General features: G+C 47.8%; 1 protein-coding gene across 4 annotated transcripts in view; it reads left to right on the top strand.

The window, feature by feature from the left end:
• LOC119455584 (sodium-coupled monocarboxylate transporter 1-like) overlaps window positions 1–27,989 on the top strand; it is a 107,437-nt gene that overhangs the window by 67,245 nt on the left and 12,203 nt on the right. For all 4 annotated transcript variants that reach the window (XM_049668877.1, XM_049668876.1, XM_037716988.2 and 1 more), the window contains 11 exons: window positions 2,043–2,108; window positions 2,788–2,839; window positions 5,543–5,610; window positions 6,798–6,878; window positions 7,746–7,819; window positions 9,271–9,411; window positions 21,711–21,840; window positions 22,828–22,916; window positions 25,393–25,502; window positions 26,101–26,168; window positions 27,657–27,743. In XM_049668877.1, the coding sequence (XP_049524834.1) occupies window positions 2,043–2,108; window positions 2,788–2,839; window positions 5,543–5,610; window positions 6,798–6,878; window positions 7,746–7,819; window positions 9,271–9,411; window positions 21,711–21,840; window positions 22,828–22,916; window positions 25,393–25,502; window positions 26,101–26,168; window positions 27,657–27,743 (966 nt within the window). The remainder of the gene's footprint in view (window positions 1–2,042; window positions 2,109–2,787; window positions 2,840–5,542; window positions 5,611–6,797; window positions 6,879–7,745; window positions 7,820–9,270; window positions 9,412–21,710; window positions 21,841–22,827; window positions 22,917–25,392; window positions 25,503–26,100; window positions 26,169–27,656; window positions 27,744–27,989) is intronic.

Below are 27,989 nucleotides of genomic sequence, written 5' to 3'. Positions count from 1 at the left end.
GAAACATAAAGTTCCCTATATAAGAAAAGTACCGCCATCTACTCTTTCCTCCGCCGCCTCCTCTCCTAAAGCGCTTGTTTTTTTTCTTTACTTTTTGCTTGCGAAAGCAAGTCGACGGTGGCGCACCTAGAAAGTCCACGTTGAAGCTTTCAGGCCGGGCGCGCGCCGGCGCTGCCGCCGGCGACTGGGGCTGCGCAGAGGACTTTCAACATGGCTCTGAGGCGGGGAAAAAAACAAAAACAAAATATAAAGGAGTGAAAGCGCGCGCTATCATCGTCCAATCAGAGATACAGGAGAGAGAGAGAAGCGGCGTTGATCAAGGGATGGCGGTACTTTTCTTATATAGGGACTTTAGCAAAACAAGCTTTGCAGCAAACCCTATGACGAGACCCAGCACAGATCGAGTGAAACGCGCAGCGCCCGTGATCTGGGAATGAGGCCTTTTCGGCCTCTTTCGTGCACGCGGATGCCGTTGGCCGAAGCTTTGTGCTTACACTGTTCGATAGCTCTCGGGACATTGACACTTTCAAAATTAAGTATGCTATTGCGCTATATAGCTGGCGTATTGGTAATGAATACTGGAATATTCCTATAAAAATAAATGAAAAATAAAAAAAAGAAGAGACGACGATTATATGAAAGGACACACACCACGAGATCAGCAAGGCCCAGTGAATTGCAACGCATAGAAGTTTTCTCGGAAGCCTTTCCGACTCTTCGAAAGACAAGCGTGGATTCCCCTTACGGCTTCGCAATTTTTAGTGTGATGGAGTATGTTGTAGAGAAAAAGCCTTGCGTATATATATATTGTTCATCGCATGCCGCATGCAACGTCTGCTACTAAAAACTAATATATACATTTTCGCCATCCGCCATATATCAACGATAACGATAAAAGCTGCCGTCCATCACTGCTCGTCTGTTATCTGGAGCGTCTTCCCGACGTAGCGCTGCAAGATAGACAGCGCCTCGTCGTAAATGCAGTATTATGACCTGCCTCTTGGAGCGTATAAATAATCCTTAAGCGCGTGGTGGAACCGCCTCTTCCCTCTCAAAGGTAAGGCCGTGACGTCAGCAATTGCAGGGCGCCCACAGGTATTGCCCGGCCAGCCTTTGACCCCAGGAGGAGGAGGAGGATGCGGGAGTTGCAGCACGACGTGATCTTGCGATATCTTGACCTCCGGGAGTTATAAGGGCGAAACGACGCCCATGGCCAAAGGAGTCCGCGGTATGCGTGTGGGTGTGCCAACCCAACGCCCGCGCACTTCGCGGCGTGCGAGGAAATGTTCGTGGCACGCGCGGGGGTTTATTAATGAGAAACGCTGGATGGTGCAGCCCGGCCGGTGCTTCGTTATATGGGACCCAGGCTCGCGAAGTGTGCGCCCCGAGCGTTATGAGTGGCGCGCAGCTGACGCGGTGAAATTAATCTCCACCGTATACACAACGGGACGGCGTCCGGTGCCAGCGTGTGGAAAGTATATACGCGGCAATCGCGTTTATAGAGAATTAAAACACATATCGTATTGGCTGGTGGCATGACCTCCAGTTCTCTGCGTACAAAACACTCGTAGCCGACTCTGTCAAGGCCGAGGGCTCAATATGTGTGTTTGGTTGCGCTTCAGCACCATGTATATATAGCATACTAACTAGCCCAGCTCTTCGCTTTCCTGCTGTATATAATATAGGTATGCTATATTATTGGATCACTTGGAGATGAACACGACGGGAAATAAGTATATTCGTCTTTACTGTGTGCGTTCCGGAACGTGTCGTGTCAATCTTCGGTGCAGGCTCTGGTGACTGACGTTAAGGCCTGGGTCGTGGAAATAAATAATACTTGGTGCCGCTATACTATACTGGCCGATTATCAGAGTAACAAAAATTGAATAACGGGCATAGCTTTGCTCAATCACTCCTTGCTGTGGATATACTCGGCGGATGGCTCGCTTGTTTTGCAAATGAAATCTCGACAGTAAGGAAATGATTTGCTTGGCTATACACTTAGTCACACTCACTTTGCGAATTCATTCTGCTTGTTTCAGTACCTGGAGAGGCGCTTCTCGGGATCTGTCAGGACGTTAGGCTCACTATCCTTCATAACAAATACGGTGAGTACACTGTATACGCATGCGTTTGTACCCTGAAGAGGCATGCCACTGCGCCACAATTTCGTTGCCATTGTCGACTTGTTGCCTAACGCGTTTCTTCTATAACTTGATGCCTGCACGTTAGATGAAGCGCCTTCACGTTGGGAGCAGATACGTCGGCGAGAGTGTTTGCCGATAACATCCGGTGTCTGTAACCTCATCTGGTACACCGCGACGCAGCAGTATACACTGCGCGTGCTGAACCACATTAGTTATGGCAGCGTCGCGTGATCGTTTTGCACATAACAAGTAAACGAATGGTCACCTCAGGTGGCATCGAACTTTTATCCTCTTATTTTAATTCTTACACCAGTGCTCTGCCGATTATGCCATCAAAGTGCACGTCAGGTACCTACCTGCACGCGCCAACAGGATCTAAACGCTATAGTGACTCAGCTTGTGGGTGCGCGCCGCAAGCCACACGGTGACTGATGATATATAGCAATGTACAGTAGATGAGTAGCGGTAGGCGAATGGGAACTGAATGGGAGAGGTGTCATGGCGGACTGGAAAAATGGCAGACGTGGAAACAAGCTCGTTTATCGCCTGTCACTCACATTGGCGTGAGTATCTTTACGGCATTGAGACCCCGCAGCTTTTAATCACTTCCTCCCCCACTCCCTTTCCCCTATTCTTTCAGTTATTATACATGGGAGTCGTCCTATACGGGCCCTCAGTCGCATTAGAATCAGGTAAGTGACTGTTCGATATTCTAAGTTTAGCTCAATGAGCATCATCAGGTGGGAAATACTATGCCGCAAAATAGAAACAGTGTTGGCTCCAGTGACGTCAGGTTAAGGTAACATTTCGCGGCCTGTTAATATTACGGTATGATATCACTTCCGACATGGGAACGAAGTCCCGTCGACAGCTCCACTGACGGTGCTCAAGAAGCTGTCGGGCCTTGTCTCTTCCCTGGACCAGACTGCAGAAAATAGCTATCCGTTCATTTTGTGTTTCTTCTCGCCAAAGAAAGCGCGCCGTCCTATAGTTTCGTTTTGGCTTCTACCACGGTGGCACAAAAGTGGGCTCCCTGGTTAGCAACCCACACACAAAAATTAAAAGTCCTTCATAAATGTGGACCCATCTGAAAACTGATGCATCAAAGACAGCGAAGCTGTTATACGGTGGCACAAAAGTTCGCCCTGATTGGTCAGGAAAAAAAATATGTCACAGGTGTATGCCCATCTGAAAACCTGACACATCAAAGACCGACCGCGCGCTTCGGTAGTACTAGGCGGCTGTTTGCTGTCTCACGACCTCGGCCGAATGCAGCAGCGACCGCGCTCGAACGTAGCGGCAACACTGCATGCGTTCGAGTGCACCAGATTTCACCGCCGCCGTCGTACAAACTCCTAGTTTGCCTCTAACGTGGAGCCGGTATAACGCGGCCTGAGAAACAAAAATTACGGATCTCTGGCTAAAAAAAAGAAACAAAAGAAAACCGCATATATAAGTTGTTGCTTATTCAAATGAGACATATGCAAAATAACTTACTTTATGGACACTTTTATACGCGCTGTGGCAACAGTGGGTTCATGACCGCAGGAAACTTCGCCGGTGATGCCTTTCTTGCATTTAAGTTAGCCAAGGAAAAAGAAATATGTTCTTGATGTGTTCAGATATGAGGAATGTGCCCCTTGCGTCGAGCTCATGTATATATGCAGCTGGTGCCAGCTAGAGAGTTTTATATATTTATAGTATATTGTAACAACAACAAAAAAATTCTTCTAAAACCTCCTTGATTGTAACTTATGTTGTTCCAGACGGCTTAACCGGAACTCTTTTGGGGAACTCTGTCATTACTCTGTCATTTGCATCTTATATTAACCACGCCGGCCTTCACCGCCGCAAGAAAACCGTTGGGAAACGTAAAAGCTTCGATGTAAAGTGTCGCTTTAAAAGCTTCGATGTAAAATGTCGCCAGTTTCTGTACTCTGTAACTCACATGCGCTTGCCGCTAACGTAGATTGCTTTTGCAAGAGCCTCATTGAGTCTGCTGTCTCATTCTGGGAACGTCCTTACGAAGCTCTTCACTGCGCTCGACTCCTAATTTCTCAGGAAACCACCGCGCTGTCGCATTGCAGTGAAATGCACTCAGGGCAACTACCTGGAATGACCAACTCTTAGAACGAGATTTAGAAGATGACGCATAAGACACGTCCTTTGATTAACTATATAGACTTGACGCCAGGCGGACATTTTCGACATTTTGTGCCAATGCTGGCGAGTGGCAGAGCGAAATCTGCGTATCGCTTGTCCATCGTTACCACTCAATAAAGTTCGTCACGATTTATGTCGGTCTTACCATGGCGAACATGCAACGTGAAATTGCAACCGCGTAGCATCGGTTCCACGCAAACTGATCCAAGAAATTAAATGTGCTGGAAGCGCACAGACAGCGCGCCGCCATCCTCCATCTCAGAAGGAAAAAGTGCAGCTTTCAGCGTCGACGGATAATTCATAAAGTCATTAAGAATCTCTGAAAAAAAAAAAAACCTGAAATAAATCTTCCTCAGTGTTAATGTTTTGCCTTAAGTGGCGGAAAAGACCTTGCACCATGGACTTCGTCTGTAGTTCTTTTTGTTTCAGTGGTGTAATACCTTAGGACAAGTTCCATATTTTCCGGATAGAAACTCGTTCTTTTTTTTTTTCTTTTTATTCTCGTGCTTCTCTTCTTTTACGCCTTCGAAATTTTAAGAAGTTTTACATCTCTAAGGGCGGCAATCTGCCTCCGTGAGTACAAACAGATGGCCGGTAACTCTGTCTGTCATACACCAGGCTATACACTGATAAATCACCCATAAGCAACGCCATCCGCATTGCTTAGGCGGGCACTTGGTGGAAGAAAATGAAGGCGGAGGTTTCTTAATTTTTCCCATTTGGCGCCAAAATGACTGCGCGACCACGTCGTCGTTTGTGAGATATCGCAAGCTTCGAAATATGTTTGCGCATTTATATATACATGTATATATAGGTTGACACTGTGCTGGAGATCCGTGCGCAATTCACCCGGCTAGGTTCTAATTTTAGAACGCGGTAAAGTTATCTTGTCTTATTGATGAGCATTTATGGCCAGACGTTGCCGCACTCAGTGACGTTTGACAGGAACCGGTGCGAAAATTTCACGCTTCTGCTTTCGGGAACATTATTTCAACGCTCACTGCGTGGTTGCAAGGAAAGCACCTGGCATGCTGCGTTAAAGAAAAGCTGCCCGAAAGAGTGGCTGTCATTGTTGGGGGTTGAAATCACGCTACAAAGGGTATAAAGATAGGCGTAGTTCTTTCCGCGCGATTCTGCGCTTCAACAAGCCTATAGTTCTTTTTATCTTATTGTTTTGTCTTTACAACGCCTTCAAAACTGAAATCATTGTCATGCTCTTTTTCTTCTTCAAGTGACGGGGCTTCCTGTCTGGGCATCTATTCTCTTCCTGGGATTGATTTGCACGTTTTATACTGTGCTGGTAAGTCAACGTGTCGTATACTTGTTGTAAAAAAATTATAGTGTTTATTGCTTCCCGTACTTTATTTCGCTCGAGAACCAAACGAATCAATGTAGAAAAATTCCTCTCAACGCTTCTCAGATGCTGAGACGGTCATTACTTAGTTTTTTTTTATAGTCGTCTCCGACTCATGTTGTTTGGAGATGTCGGAAAGCTCCATTTCTTGCCGTCGACTTCGCTGACAGGACTTTTTGACGCGACCGAGACGGTAGCTTTTCGCATGTGGGGCAGTTGACACAGTGGTGGGGCTTCCGCAGCGCGGGACGGCGCGCGCAAAGATCGGCGCCATGAAAGACGATGAAGCGCGTAACCTGCTCGTTCTTCTTCTGGCCCGCCATTAAAGGGACGCGTCTATTTTTTTCAAGCCTCGGCCTTCAGCCTACGTCACAATAGGATACCCGCTCCCCTGCATCTGGAAGTACAGCAAACCTTCGTTATAGCGAAATCGCTTTATTCGAAATATCGGTTTATTCGAAGTGTTTCGTGGTCCTGGCTGCAGTGTATGCACTGCGGAGTGGATTATTCGAAGTGCAGCGCCGCCGAACTCCGTTTAGTGCGAAGTGCAACGAGTAAAACCCGCATGGCACCACTCGGTACATTATGCGCGATGATCCTTCGCTTTTCTTTGTATCAACCTGTATAAGCAAAGGGTGCTACGAAAGCCACTCCACCACGTGGTGGCAGCTTCATTGGTCTAACTGCATCACGTGACGATAACCGACGAACGAGACAGCTGCTTACGGGAGTGCGCAGAATTTCTCCCACTGCCGAGTCTGGCTTTGCTTTAATATACGTGCTCCCGCGCTGTTTAGAGTACTCGTCTCGCGTTACTATGACTCGTTCGGAACATCCCCGTTTTACCGTAACGCCGCTTATTACGAAGTTCATTTTCTCTTCCGATGCACTTCGTTATAACGAGGGTTTATTAATGTGCATGGGTTCAGTGCTTCTTTTGTTGTCTCATAATATACCTAGGTGCCTCCTCGACTTCTTTGTCAACCACTCGGCGCGACAAATGATAAGGATGTAACAAATGATATGAATTGACAGGAAGTACGGCCCGGCCCCGGGTTTCGCGCTGCTATTGAATATTTTGCCAGGGTGCGTACGTGCGTGCGATTCTCAGCTCGTCTTTATTTTTATTACAGGGCGGCATGAAGGCGGTCGTGTGGACGGACACCTTTCAGATGACCGTCATGATACTTGGACTGACCACTGTCGTTGTTCTGGTATACATCTCGCCTTAGATGCTTTGAATTTGTTGTTGTCTCGCTGTGTAATTGTTTGCTGTTGTTTTACACTGGCAGCTTGTAAGTCGTGTCGAGATGTTTGTTTTGGGTGGTTGTTTGCTGTTTTCTTCGTATCAATACTCAGTACAAATGTTATAGTGCTTTTCTTTCTTTCTTTTTTTTTTTTTTCCAAACGTATCTTAGTAGCAGCGTGCATCACCTTTATATCTATTGCCGGTCGTTATGCTGTGGCCGCACGGTAGAGCTTTCGTCGCTTCAAATGCCCAGAAAATAGGCAGCTTTAGAAATTGCGTCTCGCAAGGAGCTTTGCGTACCCAAAAAGTCGAACTCTTTTGTATGCCTTTTGCGCTCCATGGTACGCCTGGCCGATAGCGTCCCATAAGTTGGGGTCCCGTATTTCTAAAACTGCCTAATGACAGGTGTGACTCCCATCACTTTCCTAAGCGTCGGAGTGCCAAGCATACTGTGGCTATTTAAAGCCATGTCGGGGGCCCGGCCAGAGATTTTGTTGCGCGGGGAATGGCTTCGAAATGTTTGACAAAAAGCTGTTATACATTCAGAATTGACAAACATGTTAGCGCTGAAGGATGTTGTTTGTTTGTCGGTCGATTGGTGCTGTGTTTGTTTGTTCCTGGGCTAAGACGTGTATACTGTGCGAGAAGCGAAGCGCTCGATTTCCTTTTTCTTGTTCGCTAGGGTGAACTCGCAGTTTGTATGTCCTCTGTTGGGTTGGTAAGTTCTGTAGCTCTTTTCGGTACCTTTACTACCGTTCGTTGTGTGGGAGAGTGCCGTTTTCTAAACGTCACTAGCAGACGCATTCAAGAGCGTTTTAACTTCCTATCTTAGGGCGTTATCAAGGTCGGAAGCATAGAGAAGGTGTGGACGACGGCGGAGGAGGGCGGCCGCATACAGTTTTTCAAGTAAGTACACGTATTTCTTTTATTGTACATAGGTCGCGTGTAAGGTGCGTCGTTGAACACAGTGCTTAAAACTCGGACATTTGATGATGATCATCATGATCATTAATGCGGTGTCATGGCGCAAGGGCCAGGGAACCCAAAGAGCGCCAAAAGACTCAGACATTTCATTATTTACGTGACGCCGTGTATGACGCAACAGCTTAAATAAAAACTCGGACATTTCCTTATTTAAGCTGTTGCGCACCATACTCTGCGTCACGTTCATAGCAGAACGTCGAATTGCGGATGAGAACACGACAAAAAAAAAAAAGAGAGAGAGAGAGAGAGAGAGAGAGAACATGATCGCTACAAAGCGCGCTGCTAACCTGCCGCTGAGAGCATCGACGTTATATTGGTATCTGTAGCCACCTTCACGCGGATGGCGGTCGGAGTGGCGAGCTGTCGCGTGTGCTAAGAAGTACACAAGTGTTTATTTATACAAGCTTTGTAAAAAAGAAACTGAGCAGTTGGCGCTGGGACTTCCAGTCGGCCTATTCTTGCATTTTCTCTCATCTGTAGTGGGAAGTGATTTCTTGTCACGCTAGAAGGCTTTAACCGCCGCTTTGGCTCAGTGTCTATGTCATAGTGCTGCTGAGCGCGTGGTCACGGTTTTGGTGCCCTACTGCGGTGGCCATGGAGGCGGAATGCTAAAGCGCATGTGTACTGTGCTTTTGGTGCACGTAAAGAACTCCGGGGGCTCGAAAGTAATTCGGCGCCCTCCACTACAGCGTCTCCACTACAGCGAAGAAGAAGAAGAACCACCACATTCTGACTTAATGTTTTACCCTGCATAGTTGCGCGGAGTCGACACGACGCAAACAAAGCAGCGCAACACTCGTGCTCCCAGTGACTTCGTTTCTTTTGAGGAAGACTGTATTTATACGTGTAGAAAGGCAGTTTCCAATTATTCCGTGCACTGGGAGGCGACGCTCATTTGCGGATTTAGCGGAATGCAAAAGTGGCAACCTATTAAAAATATCTGGCCACGATTGCCGTGAGACAAGACGAGAGACCGCCTGTAGTGCCGACAATGCACGGTGCTCATCTTCGACAATTCACCATCCATGTTTCGCAAAACATCGCGTTTGCGTTTTTTTTTAATACTTGCGCAGCCGGTACGACAACGATCACTTCGCGACTGATGGAAGAGTGTATTAAATGTATGCCTTAGGTAGTACTTGGTCCTAGTACCTCTCCTATTTTACTCGATGGTTTTCTCTGTTTCTTCCGGAGTGCTGAAAATGCATTAGTTAGTCCTAGTACAGACGTCACAACTTTGGGACGTTTTTGCAAGAGGCCAAGGAGGCACCTTTCTTGTTTTGTTATGTGTTTCTTGTTTATACGTATATCACAGTGATCTTGGTTTTTTCCATTGCTTTCTTTTTTCTCCCTCCTCCTCTTGATTGCCTCAGTACGCAGGTGGACACACAGTCGTCGGTTACCTTGTGGAACGTGCTGCTGGGGACTACGTTCATCTGGCTCGCCTCGTACGGCACCAGCCAGACGCAGGTGCAGCGCTTCTGCAGCGTCCCCAGTCTCAGGCAAGCCAAGATGTGAGTGCGAAGATTCCAGCCATCTGCGGGGAATTGAGGGGAGGGGTGCAAATGCTTTTGCAAAGTTGTCCACCATTAAAGGGAAAGCCCTCTATTGACCTTTTTCGCGAAGCAATTTGCTCTAGAGGAACGAGATGGCGCTTTCGGCGGCGCGCCATACGTTGCCTCAGCGAATGCGCACGAATACGAAACCATTACTGCTTCTGCCCTGCTACTGTGCGATCTGCTGTCGGAAATGCAAACTGGGTGTTCGCTAATGCACTGTGCTCAATTCGTGCTGCAAAATGCGTAACGATAAAGGAAAAAGTGCGCGGTAGTTCGCTGCAAAAATAGTTATTCACATACAAGGAATGGAATCAACCTGTGTCGCCGCTGCTGCATAAGGACTGCCTGTGTTGCCGGCCCTTCGCTGTGCACGGCTTTCCCCAAGGATAAAAAAGATAGTTCATCCGCCAACGCTGCATAGCTAACCTCCAAAGAAAGGACTTCAACTCCGGAACATCGGCACTTAAAAGGGAGAGCCGCTCGTTACAAAAGGAAGTATCGCCACCTACTGGCATAGTAATTAAGCTCCTCGCACGTTATCTACACGCATTCATGCCTACTCGCACGCAAGCTTACGCCCACCCTATCGCCAACGCATCAATAATAAGTGAATGGGCGTGCACTTGGAACCAATGTGCCGAAGTATGAGTGACGGCGACTACACCGACAAGACACGACTGTTGGAAGCTGAACGTTTCGCGACGATCCACAGAATAAGCGAGGGACTAACGATAATGCGTCTTTGCTACAAGTGCCGCAAAGTACAGAAAATGTACATTCCAAGCTTTGTGCAGAGCACACCCGCGAGCGATTAGGCTGAAAATAAACAATCAGATAGTGGCCGCACCGAGGAACTTTACTGAGTCAAAAACATGACAAGCCGCTGCTTCAAAATGTTTGCCAAATAAAGAACGAAGAGCACACTGATCCCGATTTAATTCATAAGCGGAAAGTTTGGACAGCTTGGAATACATTTCTAGCCACGCTTTTAGTACAAGCACCGTATACGCTGCTCGCGCCGTTTGGACAAGGCGTAATGAGTTCTGAAAGCACTTACATGTCCTGTAAAGCTGTGGCCAAAGCTTCGTGTCGTGCACAAAGCCACCGTCTACGATATGCATCGAAACGGAGGTTTGCTGCGCCGCACCGGTGTCACGCGCTTGCATTGTAAACGCGGAGGCAACGGAGGCAGCTGAGGCAAGTAATGGACGCGTCACCATGTGATCAAACATGGCAGCGCCCACGGGAGCGCCGCGAAAAGGGTCAATACTATGCCGCCATCGATTGCCGCTGAGATATAGCTCGAATGCCTGCTTATTGTTATTAAGCGTTAACTTTTTTTTTTTGTGACGATCCAGTCCTTCAATCAATCGACCGTTGGTCCGAAAGATTGCTATTAAAAATGTGCTAAGGGCGGTGTAAAGGAATCGAGAGGATGTGGCGACGGGGGTAGTGAATGTGTGAAATAAGGAGTGTGGTGAGAGGGGCGACGGTGTGGAAGAGGAATCGCGTGCCTCTAGCGGCTCGCGACAGCACATTTAATATCGATTCGGCTCACATAGGCCAACTTTGCTATTTTTAATGCATAAATGGCTGCCTAATTCGTCATATGATCCTTTAGTTTCCAATGAAGCTGGAGAAATGTGTCAGTTACGTTGACCTTACGACGAATTAGCTGATCCCATGAAAAATGTGCCGTACTTAAAAAAAAGGGAAAAAAAAGAAACATCGTTAATGAAAGGCTATTTCCTCTTTAACGATTTCTTGTAGTGTAGCGAGAGCTGCGAGCCCCGTGCGAACCAGGAGCACAACCGACGTGGTGTCTCTGAGCGGAAGCGAAGGATTATCCACTGTCCGTCGTCAATCCTTCCGTAACTTCTCCACTTAATTGTCGTGGCTCACAGGATGGTTAGTGATGGACAGTGGACCATCTCTCCTAGTCCTCGTTTTCTAGTGGCTGACGCACCCGAGCATGTTGCTTCACACGGTGTTAAATGAGACGGAATGGTGCGTTTCCTGCAAGTGTGACGCTCCAATTCCTCCTATAGGTTACAAAGCACATGTGCACTCTGATGTCATATAGCAAGGCTGAAACTACACTTATCCTCGTTTCCATAAACTCGACGCGAGTTTGTCGAGTCAGAATTGAGATTGACAAAGCTTGACTCGACCGCGCTCACGTGCATTTTGCCAAGTCGACTCGCTTCTCTCTGTCAACTCGACCCGCCCCGATGCTCCTTCGGCACCATTGTGTATTGGTTGAGTACTTGTTGCGTACTGGTTGAGTGGGTTCAGCCCCGACGACTAGGCAAGTCGACTCGCACCGACGTCTTTCGGATTCATATAAAGGTAACGGTTCAAAACCATTCTATCTGAAGAAGTAAGACGGAAAGAAAGAAAAACAAAATCCCGCTAAGCGTCGCCTGCACCTCCCGGCGGCTTTCTCGCGTGACGTCATGACTGAAATCTCGCAGACCTTCTGTTGTGTATAGAGGTATTGTAAGCTCACTGCGGGGACGCACGGTACACAGGACCTAACTGAGACGTTAGAGAATGCTGTAGTAAGTAAGATACCGGGTGTTTTAGCGTACACTTTTTAAAAAATTGAAGGTTGCCTGTGGCAGATGGCACAATTCTAGTTCATGGGCTGGTCTACCCGAAGAGGCAGACATTACTTGCACAAAAAAAAATTGAAATGCATACTCGACAAATTAACAAAAATTCGCAACCTCTGCAAACTGCAGCATAAAAAAATGTCGCAGTTTCACCCGAAATGCGAAACATCAATTGCGATAGCAAATTAGTAGAGAGCTATACGGAGTAAGGATATTTTTATCAGCTGTATAAACTTGAACATGCAGCAGCCCCAGCAACGCGCAGAACTGTTGTCGACGTCGTCGGCGTTTTGCCAGCGTTCGCACCGAACGCGCGCGGCGTTTTTATATAAATACGCATTTGGTGCCGCAGCTAAACGTCGCCTCCCCTCCCTCCCTCCCGTCCCCCCACAGCCTTTCGTGCGACGGAAAAAGTTGCGTTTGCTCTCTATATATCGAAAGGAGGAAAGAGACGCTTAATTCTGCAGCCCTTCAGGGAGCACGGCGCAGAACGCGCGTTTGCTCTCCGGCGTGCGTTCGCTCCCCTAGAAAGCGCGCGTCCCTCGCGCCCTTTCACTCGCACATACAGCGCCGTAGACGTCATACGGAACCTCACGGCGACGGTGAGGATGACGCCGACGGTAGAAATACGCTTTGGAGTGTCCATATAATTGCTATCGCAATAAAATGTCCCAGTTTCACCCGAAAGGCGAAGCATAAATTGCGATAGCAACTTAGTAGAGAATACGGAGTAAAGATAGTAGTTTTATCAGCTGTATAAACTTGGACTTGCAGCAGCACCAGCAACGCGCAGAACTGGTGTCGACGCCGTCGCCGTTTTGCCCCCGAACGCGCGCAGCATTGGTGACTGTTGCCAGGGCCTCTGGGGGCGGCTCGGAAGTTTTCGACGAGATCAGAACGGGAAACTCGTCGAGCAGCGTCGGAAGTCATTACCACCTTCTCGCCTCGCATTGTTTTATTGCGATAGCAATTATATGGACACTCCAAAGCAGATTTCTGCCGTCGGCGTCGCCGTAGTCGTCGCCGTCGCCGTGAGGTTCCGTATGACGTCAATGGAGATGAAATTGTCGCCGCGCGCCGAACGCTGTATGTGCGAGTGAAAGGGAGCGAGGGACGCGCGCCTTCACGGGAAGTGAACCTACGGCGGAGAACAAACGCGCGTTCTGCGCCGTGCTCCCTTAAGGGCTGCAGAAGTAGGCGTCTATTTCCTCCTTTACAATCACCATATATGTAGAGCAAACGCGCCTTCTTCCGACGCGCGAAAGGCCGTAAGGGGGGGGGGAGGAGGAGGGAATGGACGCGACGTTTATTTGCGGCACCAAGTGCCTATTTATATCAGAGGCTCCGGCAACAGTCACCAACGCCGCACGCATTTTGTGTGAACCGGGGCAAAACGCCGACGGCGTCGACAATAGTTCTGCGTGTTGCCGGTGCTGCTGCATGTCCAAGTTTATACAGCTGATAAAGCTACTATCATTACTCCGTATAGCTCTCTACAAATTTGCTATGGCAATTGATGCTTCGCCTTTCAGGTGAAACTGCGACAACTTTGTTTATATAAATACGCATTTGGTGACGCAGCTACACGTTGCCTCCACTCCCTCCCGTCCCCCCACGGCCTTTCGCGCAACGGAAGAAGTCGCGTTTGCTCTATATATATGGTGATTGTAAAGGAGGAAAGAGACGCAATAAATTCTGCAGCCCTTCAGGGAGCACGGCGCAGAACGCGCGTTTGTTCTCCGCCGTGCTGTTCTCTCCCCGTGAAAGCGCGCGTCCCTCGCTCCCTTTCACTCGCACGTACAGCGTCCGGCGCGCGGCGACGATTTCATCGCCGTTGACGTCATACGGAACCTCACAGCGACGCCGACGGCAGAAATCCTCTTTGAGTGTCCATATAATTGCTATCGCAATAAAAATTTGTGAAAGTGTTCGCTGAAACACCCTGCATTTTCTGGCAGCGGAATTTCGCAGCCTACTATAGCCGCCGCAAACATCATATGAGACCGATATATGTTCAGCGATTGGTGAACCTTTGTGTGCAGTGCCATCTGTTCATGTCTCGACCCACATGGGAGCCACCGTATCAATACGTATTATAGGTTGCTGCTAGCGCGCCACCTGCGCATTCGAATCGCGCGTAAACAACTGCGTCCGCGCCGATAGTCTCATCGAGAAACAGTTGTCATACGTGTTCCAACTTGCCGACAGTTTTTACGGTTTTGGTCGATGACGCGCCTCGTTAGGCGACGGGAATTCGTCGTCGCCCTTGGCTGAACGTCAACATGGCCGCGGGATGCCGCCGCTGGCTGACACAGGCCATCTATATACTATGTAGGGAGCAGGACAAAAAGAAAATCGAGGAACCATTCCACTCTGTAAAGGTGGATGACCAGCGAAGCTGGTAGCACACGACGCAGAGTTAGATAAGGGGTCATGCATTTATTTTCATCATTTGGCAATGGTAGTGATGATACCTTTGTGATTATCGTGATATACACTGATTGGTTCGGTTACAACTTTAGTCAGAATCTTGGACAAAGTTAAATCGATACACGCTCGTTGTTGAGTGACTCGGATTGTTGTGGCACTTCAAACCAAGCTCTTCTATCAAGAACTGAGGGAACCATTTTTCTTGTCTGGTTTTGAAATGTCCACATTGAAGTCTCCAACGATGATCACAGGGGTAGTGTCATCACGGCTAATCCATGCAAAGTGCGTGGTTCATGAACTTCTCGATATCACACTTGGGTGTGTTTTTCTCTGTGTATATACGTTTTGTGGTAGCCGTTCTATCTGGCGAAATCATAATGTTTTCTTTACATCTTGCAATAACTTGTATATAGTCCCACACTCAGCTGATATACGGGGTGATCATTTTTAAGTTTTCGGGAATTTTTAAAAATAGCCTGTTGCAGGTTACATCATTCTAGTCCTTGAGCTTGATTATTCCGAGAGGGGGACCTTACTTGCACGAGAAATCGAAACACTTATTTGACTAACTAAAGAAAAAAATCACAAATTAACTTCTTAGGCTAACCTTACGGCACATATTGCAATTTACGAATTCTAGCCGGTGAGTTATCAAGGCGTATTCACTTGGAATGAATTTCCGGAATGACACCACTTTGGAGATATGCGCCATCAAATGCACAGTTGTTCCACTTACTTTTATAACAAATCAATCAATCAATCAATCAATGCCGATAGACTCATTCCATGCCGTCGTGGACAACTGTAGAATCAGTTTAAAGATGCCTGAAAATCTTAAGCCTACTGTGGCCCATAGTGTGCTGTGCGTAATTTAATCCACTGTGGTGCTACGGTGCAGTAGCTTTGTTTGGAGAAGCTTTGTCTGTTTTGAATTCAAGAAAGGGGAGGGGGGGGGGGGGCGGTGGCAAATAACAGAGTGGGGGAAATAAAAAGTTGTCCTTCGTTGCACGAAGTACAACAGCTCGCATACAGCAGCTCGCATACAGCAGTCTCCTCTGCTATCTCTTCAGTTCCTCCCTTTTGTTCCACGTATTCAAGACCGTGTCTGCAAGCGAAGCGGTCTTTCCGTGCAGTTTGTTCCGCAAGCCCTCGCCGGCTTCTTCCTTGACATATCTTTGAGTGTTTTTGTGCTTGTCTGGTGTGGCGATTCCCCTCACAGATAGCGGAAGCACGCACACACGCAGACGCAAAAAAAAAAAAAAATAGTCGAAATAATTAGGCAAGGAAAAAGGATGTCCTTGGTTCTACGCGGTGCGCATCGCAGTGTACTATACGTTGCTCGCGGTGTGCCTGGCGCGGCTACAATGGTCGCTGTTTCTCACAGTTTGAGCAACGTGCTCAGCGTAAGCTACCCGTATACGCGCGAATACAATTACAAGGGCGCTGCACGTTTCCTCTAAATGCTGTATTCTGCCTCCACACGCGAAGGACAGGGAATGCAACACGCGGTTTCTAAATGCGGCGACGTTGATTGCTTTCGTATAAACTGCTCTAAGTGCTAGGACAGAGTAGGCCTTGCAGCCTGTGTGTCAGCGACACTGTGTAACCGGTGACGCATTCCTCAAGTATTAGAAGTCGGCAATGGCGCTTTTGATTTGGCGCATTCCGAAGGTTAAGGATAGGGAAAGTGCGTTGGACATGTATGTATGGTGGTTGTCTATCATAAAATAAAGCTTTAAAAAATGATGGCTCATTCTACGCGAATACGACCAAGCGCATGTTGTTTGGAGTCTTGTTAAGAAATCGCCAGTAAAATATATATTTTTTTCTTCCCAGGCATCCGGATGGATAATTAAAAGAAATTGGCAACCTCTTTAATTGTTGTTATAATTGCCGATGCGTTAAGTAGGGAGCATTTACTTTTTCTGGCGAAGAAACTCGCGTATATACTCGCGTATTTACTTTTTCTGGCGAAGAGAGAAAGCCCGCGAAATGTATCGTTTAATTGTACATACGCACCCGCGCTCACAGGACAGCAGCGCCGTCCAGCAGTCTCAATAGGAAAGCAATCTGTTTACAGCTTGTACAATTGACAAACTGTATACCTGTGATGCCTTGCTACCGGTGACGGAGTTAGCAGTTTTAAAATTCGGCGCTGGTTCTTTTCATTTCGAGTATTCCGAGGTTCAAGACAGGAAATTAGACGAGCCGAGCGGACCCGTTTGTCCTCTGTTAGCTTGGGAGTATGACAGCGTTTTGGATAGTTTTTCGAGGCTATAACTGGCCTTGTTTACGACTGTGATTAAGCAGAAAATTGCCAACTTTTCTAACTCTTTATTTTTTTGTTGTTGGTGTTACGTTTCATCGGCATCTCTCTCTCACACTCTTTCTCTCTCTTTGTCCTGCTTCGAGTGTTTCAACACACAACGTCCTATTTGGACATTTGGGAGGTTCACTGTCTCGGTTTATGCGTCGAGCGGAGAAACCTGGCTTTCTCCCTCATCAGAATGCAGCACGCGAACGGCACATTAGCGTGATTAATTGCAAAAAAGCGAAGTCGTCCTTGTCCGTGACATGCGCGCGGCGTTACATAGCTTCTTGTCGCGTGCCTTCAGGCGGCCGGCAGCCCGGTGACCCGGAGCGAAGAGTCGATATCGACGGCGTCGCAATCGGTGGATTTGTCACGCCTCACGGCACTCGCAGCATTCCTCGCAGAGCGGGCAACGGGCCAGAAATGTTCTAATCCGTTCGCTTATTTCGTTACCGGCGACGCTTTAGGTGCAAGCGCCCTTGCATTGCTGGCGCCGGCGGTGTCTATTTTATTTATAACAACGCACGGGGGCGTGTACACTAGCGTAGACGTGGGCCGTAAGGCGTGAACACGAGTAGCGTTACTGACGTTTACATCTGGCGCCTGTCTCATCAACCAAAGCGCGCTTTATTGATATTGGAATTTATTGGACTTTATTGGTAAAGCACCGTACGCGTGACAGTGACACACGAAGCAGTGCCAGCTGGAGCATCGGATCCATACAAAACGATTACGGACGGGTAACACGTTTGATGATATCAAAGCGAAATTTTTATCAGCGCAGGTCCGTAATTAACTGTTCAAGGGCAGCACAGGTGTTGTCCAAATGCAGATATCGGAAGGCATGCTTTGGCAGCCCTCTGAGATCGGCATTTGTTACGGAGGTCTCTGAGGCATGCGGCGGAAGCGATTGCGAGAGCCGGAAACCACGTCATGGACGTCACGTTTTGGAGGCTACCTATAAGTAAGCTGGCAGGTTGGTTCATACCTGCCGCAGGTAGCTCAGTGGACATGCCTGCTGAGCACGAGGTCGCAGACTCGATTCCCGGCGGCGGCGATCGCATTCCGATGGGGGCGGATTATCCAAAAAACGTTCGTGCACCGTGCTTTGACCTCCTGGGTGTTAAACAAACACCCGAGGTGGTCAAAAGTAATCCGGATCCCTCCACTATACGGCGTCCATCATGACCCAGTCTGTTATTTCGGAACACAATATAACAACTTAATATTATAATATAACTTAAGTGGGAGCAGTGGAGTTTCATCATGTCGAGTGAGGAGTACACATATATATAGAGCAGATAAGAGTTGGCTATTGGAGATAACAGAATGGATTGGGAGGGAACGGACTCTCATATTACGCATCTTGGCTGGCGCACACAACGTGTTGCAACATTATGACTACAGTTTGACAGCGTCTTACGCGTATCTAGAGACAATATGAGACAACGCAAAACCTATCACGTATCAAACACGCGTAAACGAGGTCGCTATAGTATAAAAGAAACGAAGGAATAAACTACACGCAAGTTCAGCGTTTGCCTGTCACCAGAAATGCGGTTTGTGTTCTTCTCCGTTGTTTACCTAATGCACTTCTCACCTACTTCTCTTTGTCGCATTTCAGTCATTGCGGGTGTAGCGGGGAAGAGGGCCACGAACTATTGAGAGAGGACGACGACGTCCGGCAGCCCGGAGAGCGCGAGACAGCGACCGATGCTCTCGGGCCAAGGCTGTTGTTACGTAGCCCTGCTTGTAAATAAACCCCCTTACACGGGTTTTATCTCATCACATCGCATCCGCGTCATTTTAACGCGATCGCGTTAAGGGCCCCGTGTCGCAGAAAATCCGGCGTCGGCAACCGGCGTCGGCGTGCGATGTCGGCGGTTGGCGGAGAAAATCATCCCAACCACGCAGGCCCTCCTAATATATTTAGGTACATGTATATGCCACGCCTGTTTCTATGACATGCGGTATATGCGGGTTATATTGCCACAACCATTCTATCATTAATGTTGCTCATACCTTGTCTGACATTCTTGGCAAAGCTATTCCTCGGAATTTGGAGAATCGACAATCCACAAACAAATGTCATGAAACAAAACACCCACAGCTCGTGCCTTTAATGTTAAATCTTCTCAGACTGAAATATTAAAATACCAAACAAAAACGGAAACCTGAAAATTATGCAATTTTTTTTTTTTTTTGCGCGGCTGTGCAATATCTCCGGGATCGCCCCACGCAAGAGGCCGCGTTTCTACAAGAAAGCGCGCCTTTTTGTGTAGGGTTCGCCGCCAGTGTTCCTGGGTAACCATTACGGTTGCTTAAGCTGCAGTTGTCGGGAAGCGTGAGAAGCAGTCAGGGATCGCGTTCCACTCTTAAAAGCGAAGCTTAAGCGTCCTCAAATTTTTATTCGGTGTTCCTCAGTTTTGTGTTTATGAAAACGCAGGCGTCGCCAGAGCTACTACGGAGTTTCCGTATTATGCCGGGATAAATTGATTTATTTGTTCATGCAGAAATTTCTCATACGAGAGCAAAAAACCTGCAGACATTTCGGTATTGAATCGCATTGGGATACTGTTTGCTTTCTCGTTAGTGTACGAGCGCTGTAGTGTGTTTCAACGCAACTACGTTGGATGATATGACTTGAATTCAGACTGAAGCTGGTAATTTTAATGCAGTTATTTCATAATTATATTATTTTAGTGGTATGCCGTATCTGGACTTGGAGGCTACCTATAAGTAAGCTGGCAGGTTGGTTCATACCTGCCGCAGGTAGCTCAGTGGACATGCCTGCTGAGCACGAGGTCGCAGACTCGATTCCCGGCGGCGGCGATCGCATTCGGCGACGATTTTGCGATTTGACGATCGCAAAAATCGGCGATGATTTGGCAAAGCGGCTGTCTTTACTTCCCTGAACAGGTGGTATTCCTCGCAGTGCTGTTACTTATAACATAGGTGTGCGGCCGTGCTATATATATATAGTATGACTCGCATCGTGTCGCGCGTGCTGCAAATGCCTCAAGACGGACAGAAATATCTGCGCTGTGATAGCTACAGACAACGGCATGTGGTTATGAAACGTATGCTTCCTGTTACAGGCAGATAAAAAAATGTCGCAGTTTCGACCAAAGGCGAAGCATCCATTGCGATAGCAAATTAGTAGAGAGCTATTCGGAGTAGGGATAGTGGTTTTATCGGCTGCATAAACTTGGACACATTCGCTTACTATTAACAATCGTGGTGTCAGGGCGCACAAGCAAACATGAATAGATCACACTGAATGACCGCAGACAACGACTGTCAAAACGCCGCAGCGGGCGAAGGCTCGCGCGGCCGATCGCTTCAACGGAAACTGAGCGGCGAATGCACGGCGCATACAAAGGTCAGAGCCGTGTGGAGATAAGAGACGGTGCGGGCGACCGCCAACGCAGGGCAAGTTGTGCAGAGAAGTTGTTGGCAGAGGAAAAGCTGCCCCCCCCCCCTCCTTCCCGCGCTGCCTTCCCGCTTTGTTGCTTTCGCGTGGGAGATTGAGTGGCAAGATACGCCTTTGGTTCCGGAGCACAGCGCCGCCCCGCCTCCCTCCCTCCCATACCCCCACGGCCTTTCGCGCGACGGTCGCGTTTGCTTTCCGCCGTGCGTGCGTTCGCTCTCCGTGATAGCGCGCGGCGACGATTTTATCGCCCTTGGAATCTATACGGAACCTCACGGCGACGCCGACGGCAGAAATCCGGTTTAAGTGTCCATATAATTGCTATCGCAATAAAAAAACCTCGGATTCCTTTGCGTATAGTTCAGAGAACACGGATTGCTATAGACAAGGGTTTTTCGGGCGTTGTTACTATGCGCCCGCCAAAACACGTGCAGCTGGCGTTGTGCGACACGCTGTGACAAGTCACGGGGATAGTCTTCCTGCAGTTTTGTATACGCCTACGCATGGCTGTTGCGCTGCGTATGTGTTGTAAATCAAGTGCGTTAACTAAAAGACACGTGTAACCACTTTAAGCGTAGAGTTCCCTACAAAAAATTACTTGAGGGAACTCTGGTGCTGTGACCGTTCAGTTACCACGGGAATTATGGTTATCCCGTGACTTTATTTATCGCGCATTATCTTTCTGAATTTCCAAGCATAGTTTTTTAAACGTAGCAAGGCTTATTAGTCTCTGCGAACTTGCGTAATCATTGCGAATTATTTCATTCATAACGCAGTAGTTTCTTGAAATTGACCACTTTGCAATGGCATAAGGCCGATTGAAGATGGAAGGATGAAATTTAGCCAAACGCGTGCAGCTGCCCATCGTTCCTATGCTGTGGTGCTATTCTAGACGTCGTCAAATTCCGCCATGTTTGTCAAATGCGCCATCTTGTCAGCTCTGATTGGCCCAGAGGGCTGCTACGGCCTCTCTGATTGGCTCAGAATGCCGCCATTCCCAGAATTAAACAGTATGGCGGGATTTGACAATGTACCTATCTAAAAGTATTTGCTTTTGTAAAAGTGTAGCTTGTCTGTACCTCTTTGTTAAGGATGACGAATTGAGGACATTTGATGTGATGTTCGTCGGCGCATTCACTTCGGTTTCGAAAAGCACGTGAAACGACTCGTCTCGCTGAGCTAATAAGCACTCCTTTTAGGGGGGTCGCGCTTTCCTTGTAGCAATGTATCTACAATGGAAAGAAAAAAAATACGAAGAAAATAAAATTGCGTGTGCACTTCGTTTGAAGTTTGAAGTTTATTTTTGCTTCCATTCCATTGATGTAACGTGTCGTACGACTGTTAATCATTCCCGTTTTATATCCGTGCGTTCTCGCTGTTGTTTTTTTTTTTTTTCATTCGGTTTGGTTGCATATTTCGGTACAGCCGTGTAATATGTTTGCCTTGGTATTTTTTTATTATATCGCAGAGCGCTGTACGTGAATATTCCTGGAGTGATGATCAACATCAGCCTGGGCTGCGTAGCCGGACTCGTGATCTATGCAAATTATCCCAACTGTGATCCCCTCAAGTCTGGCAAGATCTCCAAGTCGGACCAGGTGCATATATGATGCGTCGCATGATATCTTTTGCTACAGGAATACGTTACTCTGCGTAGTACTGTCAATGAAACGTAGTGACTGGAGAGCGCAAATGCTGTTATTGCTTTGTCGCAGGAGCTTACTTGCATTAGCCTGCCTTCTCTAATACCCGAAAAAAAAAAAGGCTCACCGCAGCGCATCTACCGTACCCGATGCCGATAATTCTATCACGTAGACGTACAGTCCGCGTAGAAAGTTGACGAACCGCCAGATCTGAGACAACGTTGAATTTACGAACAGTTTCTGACCGCTGCCATAAGAAAAAAAAATGTAAAAGTAAAACGCTACCGCAATATGTTGTTCGAATATACCAGTATAGGCTGAAAGTTGGAATATCAGGCTGCTTAAATGTAAAGCTGCGTAAATATTCAGCTTTTTCTCTGATCCCGTAGCTTGTAAACTTTTGACGCCGACTGTACATGAACCGTACGCACGTATACGCACACTCATGCTCTTTGTGGTAGACGGAAGAAACTTGGAGGTCATGAAATGTACAAAACATATAGTCCACTGATCACAATTAGAAGCCCGCAATCTCAGGAATCATCGGCATACCTACCGGGCCCAAGACAACGACATTGCATCAGTAACACATGTGTAATATTTCACAGAAGTGAACAGAACTGTGCAGTAAAGCTGCTGCGATTTGGTTTCATTTCTGATTTGCGAGATGACGTTGATGATCCGTTCTTCTTACGAGGGGTGCGCTCCGCGCACTTTCTTCGCTTCTTTTATACGATATTGTCTGCTCCAAGTAACTTTCCTTGCGAGTTGGCGCTTCTGTCTACCTTCTTTCGCCCTGCTTTAAGGTGTGCGCTTATTTAAGTCCTGCAATGACGACAATCGACTGTGGTGTCGCAGGCGCAGTTGGAATGTTTCTTTAAGAACTGTCGCTGTGAAATGTTTGCGCGCGCATCCGACCGACCGTTGCTGTTTCTCTTTCAGCTCATCCCGTTCTTTGTGATGAAGACGCTGAGTGTAGTGCCTGGCCTCCCTGGCCTCTTCGTAGCTTGCGTATTCAGCGGAGCTCTCAGGTACGTAGAGGCAACGCCCCTTGCACGGGGTCGAACCTTGTAGTGAAAGGGGGCACATGCCATCTATAACCCCTTTCATCAAGCGCTTGACACCGCAATCGAAGCAGCTTCTTTCACAGGCATTGCTGACAGCGAGCAGTTGTAGAATGCGCTGTTTAAATATACGCTAAATGGAGCACTAGGTCGATCAAGACTGCGTCGTTACTTTTACAGCTAAAGCTGTATATGGCTAGGCGAAACGAAAAACCGTTCGTCCCGTGTTTCTCTAAACGTCTCCATTGGCTGCGCCGTCAGTTATGTCGTTCTCTACGTCGCACCCAAGCGCGTGCGCCATTGGCAGCGCCGTTAGTGACGTCGTTCTCTGCGTCGTACCTGCTCTGCCCGCAACGCCGGCTCCTCGGCTCGCCGTTGTCGCATGCGTTCGATATCTCGAGTTAGCTCGGCGTCGTGGTTAGCAGCGTCCGCCCGCCATTGGCGCTTGCGTTCCACTTCGCGATTTCAACGTGGACGTTTCATCGCAGCCGAAGCCAAAGTGCCGCTCGAGAAACTCCCGCCGAAAGCGGGCGTTGACCCCGGCGAACGCGTTCCCGCCATTGCCACGTTGACGCTGCTCTGCCCGCAACCCCGGTTCCTCGGCTCGCCGTTGTCGCATGCGTTTGATATCTCGAGTAGTTCGGCGTCGTGGTTAGCAGCATCCGCCCGTCATTGGCACTTGCGTTCCACTAGAAACACAAACATGTAACCAATAATTGAGAAACGCTTCAATACAGCTTCGGGATTAACCCATTGCTAAACACCGGGGCCGCACGTTTCTGCTTCGCTGGTTAACCATCTGTACGAAGCGCTTGGGCGGTGTTTTTTTTTCTTCTGTATTCTGTATTTGCCCCTCAAAAAAAAAAAAAGAAAGGAAGGAAGGAAGAGTACAAATGAAAGTGTAGTGTATCATATTCGCTACATCTAGACCAAGTCTCTATGGCCAGTTGGCAACTATGTAGGGCAAGTGTAATTCCATGTTCGCTATATCTAGCCAAGTCTCTATAGCCAATTGGCAACTATGTAGGGTAAATGTAATTTCATATTCGTTGTTTCTAACCGAGTTTCTACATCCAGTTGGCGAATATGTGGAGAGAACAATGGTGAATTAAAGTATCGGTGTTTGTTGTAATCCTGTCGATAATCAATTAATATTTACCTTACAAGACACGACAATAACATTAAGTACGAGCCCGAATTTAAGGCGGAAGTGTTTGTCTTAATCTTTGAGCCGACTTTGACGTCAGCGCGACGTTACGGATATTGCGGTGTGTTCGCGCATTTGTCTCCTCCTTGTTTTAAGAAGGTTACAGAAGTTGTTGCCAAACTGAGTGTTTTTATTTTAATTTATTTTTTGCTTGGGTACGCCATATCACCTTTTTATTATCTATATGCGATCTAGGAGCCTTCCCCAAACGATGCGAATTTCTGTAACGTCGTCACCACACGCCTTTCACTTTTATCTGCTTTTTATTGCGATAACAATTATATAGACACTCCAGGTGCATTCTGCCGGCGCCGCCGTGATGTTCCGTATAAAGCCCAAGGGCGATAACGCCATTGCCGTACTGGTTCGGGAATTCTAAAGCGGAGTCCCGACCACTTTCAACGTTACGTTGTCTTCTGGTGTCCGATCCCTCTTATTAGCTATCCTGGCACCGTCGTCTGTCGACGTAGCCAGGAAACATTATCCAAAGTTTTAAGTTGGCTGCTCTGCAAAGCTTCGCTGCCCCCAATGAGTGAAAACAACGGCCTGCAAACTAGCCTTCACGACAGAAGCGCTAGAAAAAATATTGACACCATACTGTTCATGGTCTTTCTTCTTTTACGTTTCTTGGCGTTTATGTGCTTTATGACTATTGATTACCCACTCGACTAGGTAGCTGGATTGTGTTGAAAGGTGGCCGCTGCGATGTAATTTGGCGCTGCTTAGCGAAAACAATGCATCTAAGGACTTCAAAAACAAGGTTGCAACTAATGCTTTCTTCCGAGGGCCCCCCACCACACGTGGTCTTCAAGGCCACTAGCCACGGTACACATCTCAAAATACACCGCGGGCCGAGAGTTTATGGTAGCTGGCGTGCTTTGCATGGCGCTTTGCTGATTTGCTGACGTGTTATGCAACGCAGCCAACTTGCAAAATCTTAAAAAGGGCTCATTTGATATTTTTTAACCCCTCAAGAACGCACTGCCGTCATCGTAGATCGCTTATACTGTCTCAGTTCACCTAGCTTCTGGTGTCAAAAGCTCGTGCCAGGCAGGCCTGACCAGAACTTGCCCTTGTCCAGCGCCTCTGAAGACAAGATGCGCCGTGAGCTGCAGCTGTTAGCAGACGAATTAATTAAATCTGGGCTGTTTTACACTATATAATATGAACCGCTGATTGTTACTGCGGCGCTGCATTCACACTGTGTTCCTTAGACTCTTGCTCGGTTCGTTTCAGTACGTTGTCGTCGGGCTTCAACTCGCTTGCAGCAGTCACGTGGGAAGACTTCATAAGAAAGTGGTCGCACGTCAGCGAGAAGAAGGCAGCCCTTATCACCAGGGGCGTCGGTAAGCGACATGCATTTCCGTTATGAATAATTAATTAATTAATTAATTAATTAATTGACGACGCTAGTGCTAGTCTATGTGGAGGCTTAGGGAATTCAGGTACGTGGATGGCTGGAGAGGTAGGGGTAAGCAATTAAAGACAGTTGTCAAGCGGCACGCTTGAGCTTATCCGCTGGTCGGATCCACGCCCCCTAGTAAAAAAAAAAAAAAAAAAAAAAAAAGAGATGCTGGTAAGGGGGGGGGGGGGGGGAATAACGTCTCCTCACCTTAACTTTCTTACCTGATGGAAACTATGTCAATTTCACTTAAAAAGTTGTGTGTGTGTTGATAACCTCCGCAACGCTTGCCCACCTTAATTCCCAGGTAATGCGAAGACACTCGTATTTTTATTTTCTTGTCACTTATTACAATCATGGGAACAGCTCCGGTTCAAGCTTGAACGCATGGTATAAGAAACTTTTAGACAGTTTAAGGATTGGGCTTATGGTTTTTTAATAACAGCTGGGGCAATCAGACGTAGTAGTGCGTGTGTTTTGCCCGCTGTTCGCTGATATTGCGCTCACTTCGTATTATTGTCTTTTTCTTCTTTTTCGTTCAGCTTCTGCTTACGGAATTCTCACAATCGGGCTGGCCTTCCTGGCTGGAAGCATTGGCTCTATACTCAAGGTAAGCGCTACAGGATGACTCACTGCGGCAAACTAATTCTCTTTGTTTCATTCTGCCATAGCACTCTTCTGCACTAAAGTTATTAGGTAGAAGTCAGCCGGCTTAATCGCTCGGCCGCTGCGGTAGTGGTGACTCGTATCCACGATGATACCGGAATACAGTTTTCAATTTCCTGCGTGATGTTCGGTGCTGTAAGTAAATCGTAAATCGCGATGCTTAGTCTTAGATGCCGATAAGACACAGTAAATTTTTAGTCGAACGAACCTTCGACACCGTATATTTGTTTCCTTATGTTGAACGAGTACATTGTAGCTCTTAAAGCAGCCGAATAGCAGACATCGAAAAGTAAGGTATACTATTTCTAGCTATATAAGTGAATCTTATAGAAGCAAATTAAGTTCGAGAACGCTAACGTACGAAGTCGCAGGACGTTCGAAAAAAAAAAAGAGGTTTTGTCCTCTCGCTAATCCCGAGGTGTTTGAACATCCCTCGTTTGAGGCTACGTGGACATTGGCGCCTGAGTGGCATTTATAAACTCAGCTAATAATTACTCTGCGCTTTTACCATATGTTTTTATTGTGATAGCAATTATATGGTCACTTAAACCGGATTTCTGCCGTCGTCGTCGCCGTGAGGTTCCGTATAGATTCCAAGGGCGATAAAATCGTCGCCGCGCGCCGTATGCGCGAGCGAAAGAGCGCGGGGGACGCGCGCTATCACGGAGAGCGAACGCACGGTGGAAAGCAAACGCGACCGTCGCGCGAAAGGCCTTAGGGGTATGGGAGGGAGGGAGGGAGGCGGGGCGGCGCTGTGCTCCGGCACCAAAGGCGTATCTTGCCACTCAATCTCCCACGCGAAAGCAAGAAACGGGAAGAGGGGCAGCTTCTCCTCTGCCAACAACTTCTCCTTTGCCTGGCGGTGCCGGTCGCCCGCACCGTCTCTTATCTCCACACGGCTCTGACCTTTGTATGCGCTGTGCATTCGCCGCTCAGTTTCCGTTGAAGCGATAGACCGCGCGAACCTCCGCTTGCTGCCAGCGTTTTGACAGTCGTTGGCTGCGGTCATTCAGTGTGATCTATTCATGTTTGCTTGTGCGCGCTGACACCACGATTGTTAATTCAATTAGTAAGCCAATGTGTCCAAGTTTATGCAGCCGATATAACTACTATCCATACTCCGAATAGCTCTCTACTAATTTGCTATCGCAATCGATGCTTCGCCTTTCGGGCGAAACTGCGACATTTCTTTACTATATTATCGATCCGCCTCGGTGGTTGTGGCGCTGCGGCTACTGAGCACGAGGTCGCGAGTTCGAATCCCGGTAGCGGTGCCGGAGTGCGAAGACGACCGCGTGTACGCGCTGATTTTGGTGACCGACATACAATCTATAGGTGGTCAGAAATATTCGGAGGTCCCGACCATAGCACGCGGCCTTTATAGCCCATAGCGTGATACGAAAAACGCTTGGGTACTTGTCATCTTGCCCAGGCGGCCTTCGCCATGTCTGGAGCCCTGTCGGGACCGCTTCTGGGAGTCTTCATGCTGGGTATGCTGCTGCCTTCCTGCAATGGGAAAGTGAGTGCCAAAGCCGTTCTTTCTGATTGCGGAGCGTGGTTTTCTTTCGGTATATAGCTGTTCTACCCTAGAAACAGGAACCACCACTACCGGCTCTTAAGGGTTGTTTTCGTACTGCCATCCTTACTTAGCAGAATGCTTATAAACTACCAGCTGAATTTCGTAATCGCTGCAGTGTGCGCTTAGGTACACAACTTGGCTCGTTATATGCGTTGACTGTCAGAAACATATCAGAACGGTGAACCG

The sequence above is a fragment of the Dermacentor silvarum genome, chromosome 6 (genome assembly GCF_013339745.2).
Source record: "Dermacentor silvarum isolate Dsil-2018 chromosome 6, BIME_Dsil_1.4, whole genome shotgun sequence".
Lineage (NCBI taxonomy): Eukaryota > Metazoa > Arthropoda > Arachnida > Ixodida > Ixodidae > Dermacentor > Dermacentor silvarum.
Note: the sequence above shows the minus strand (reverse complement) of the source record. Positions and strands in the feature narration are given on the sequence as shown.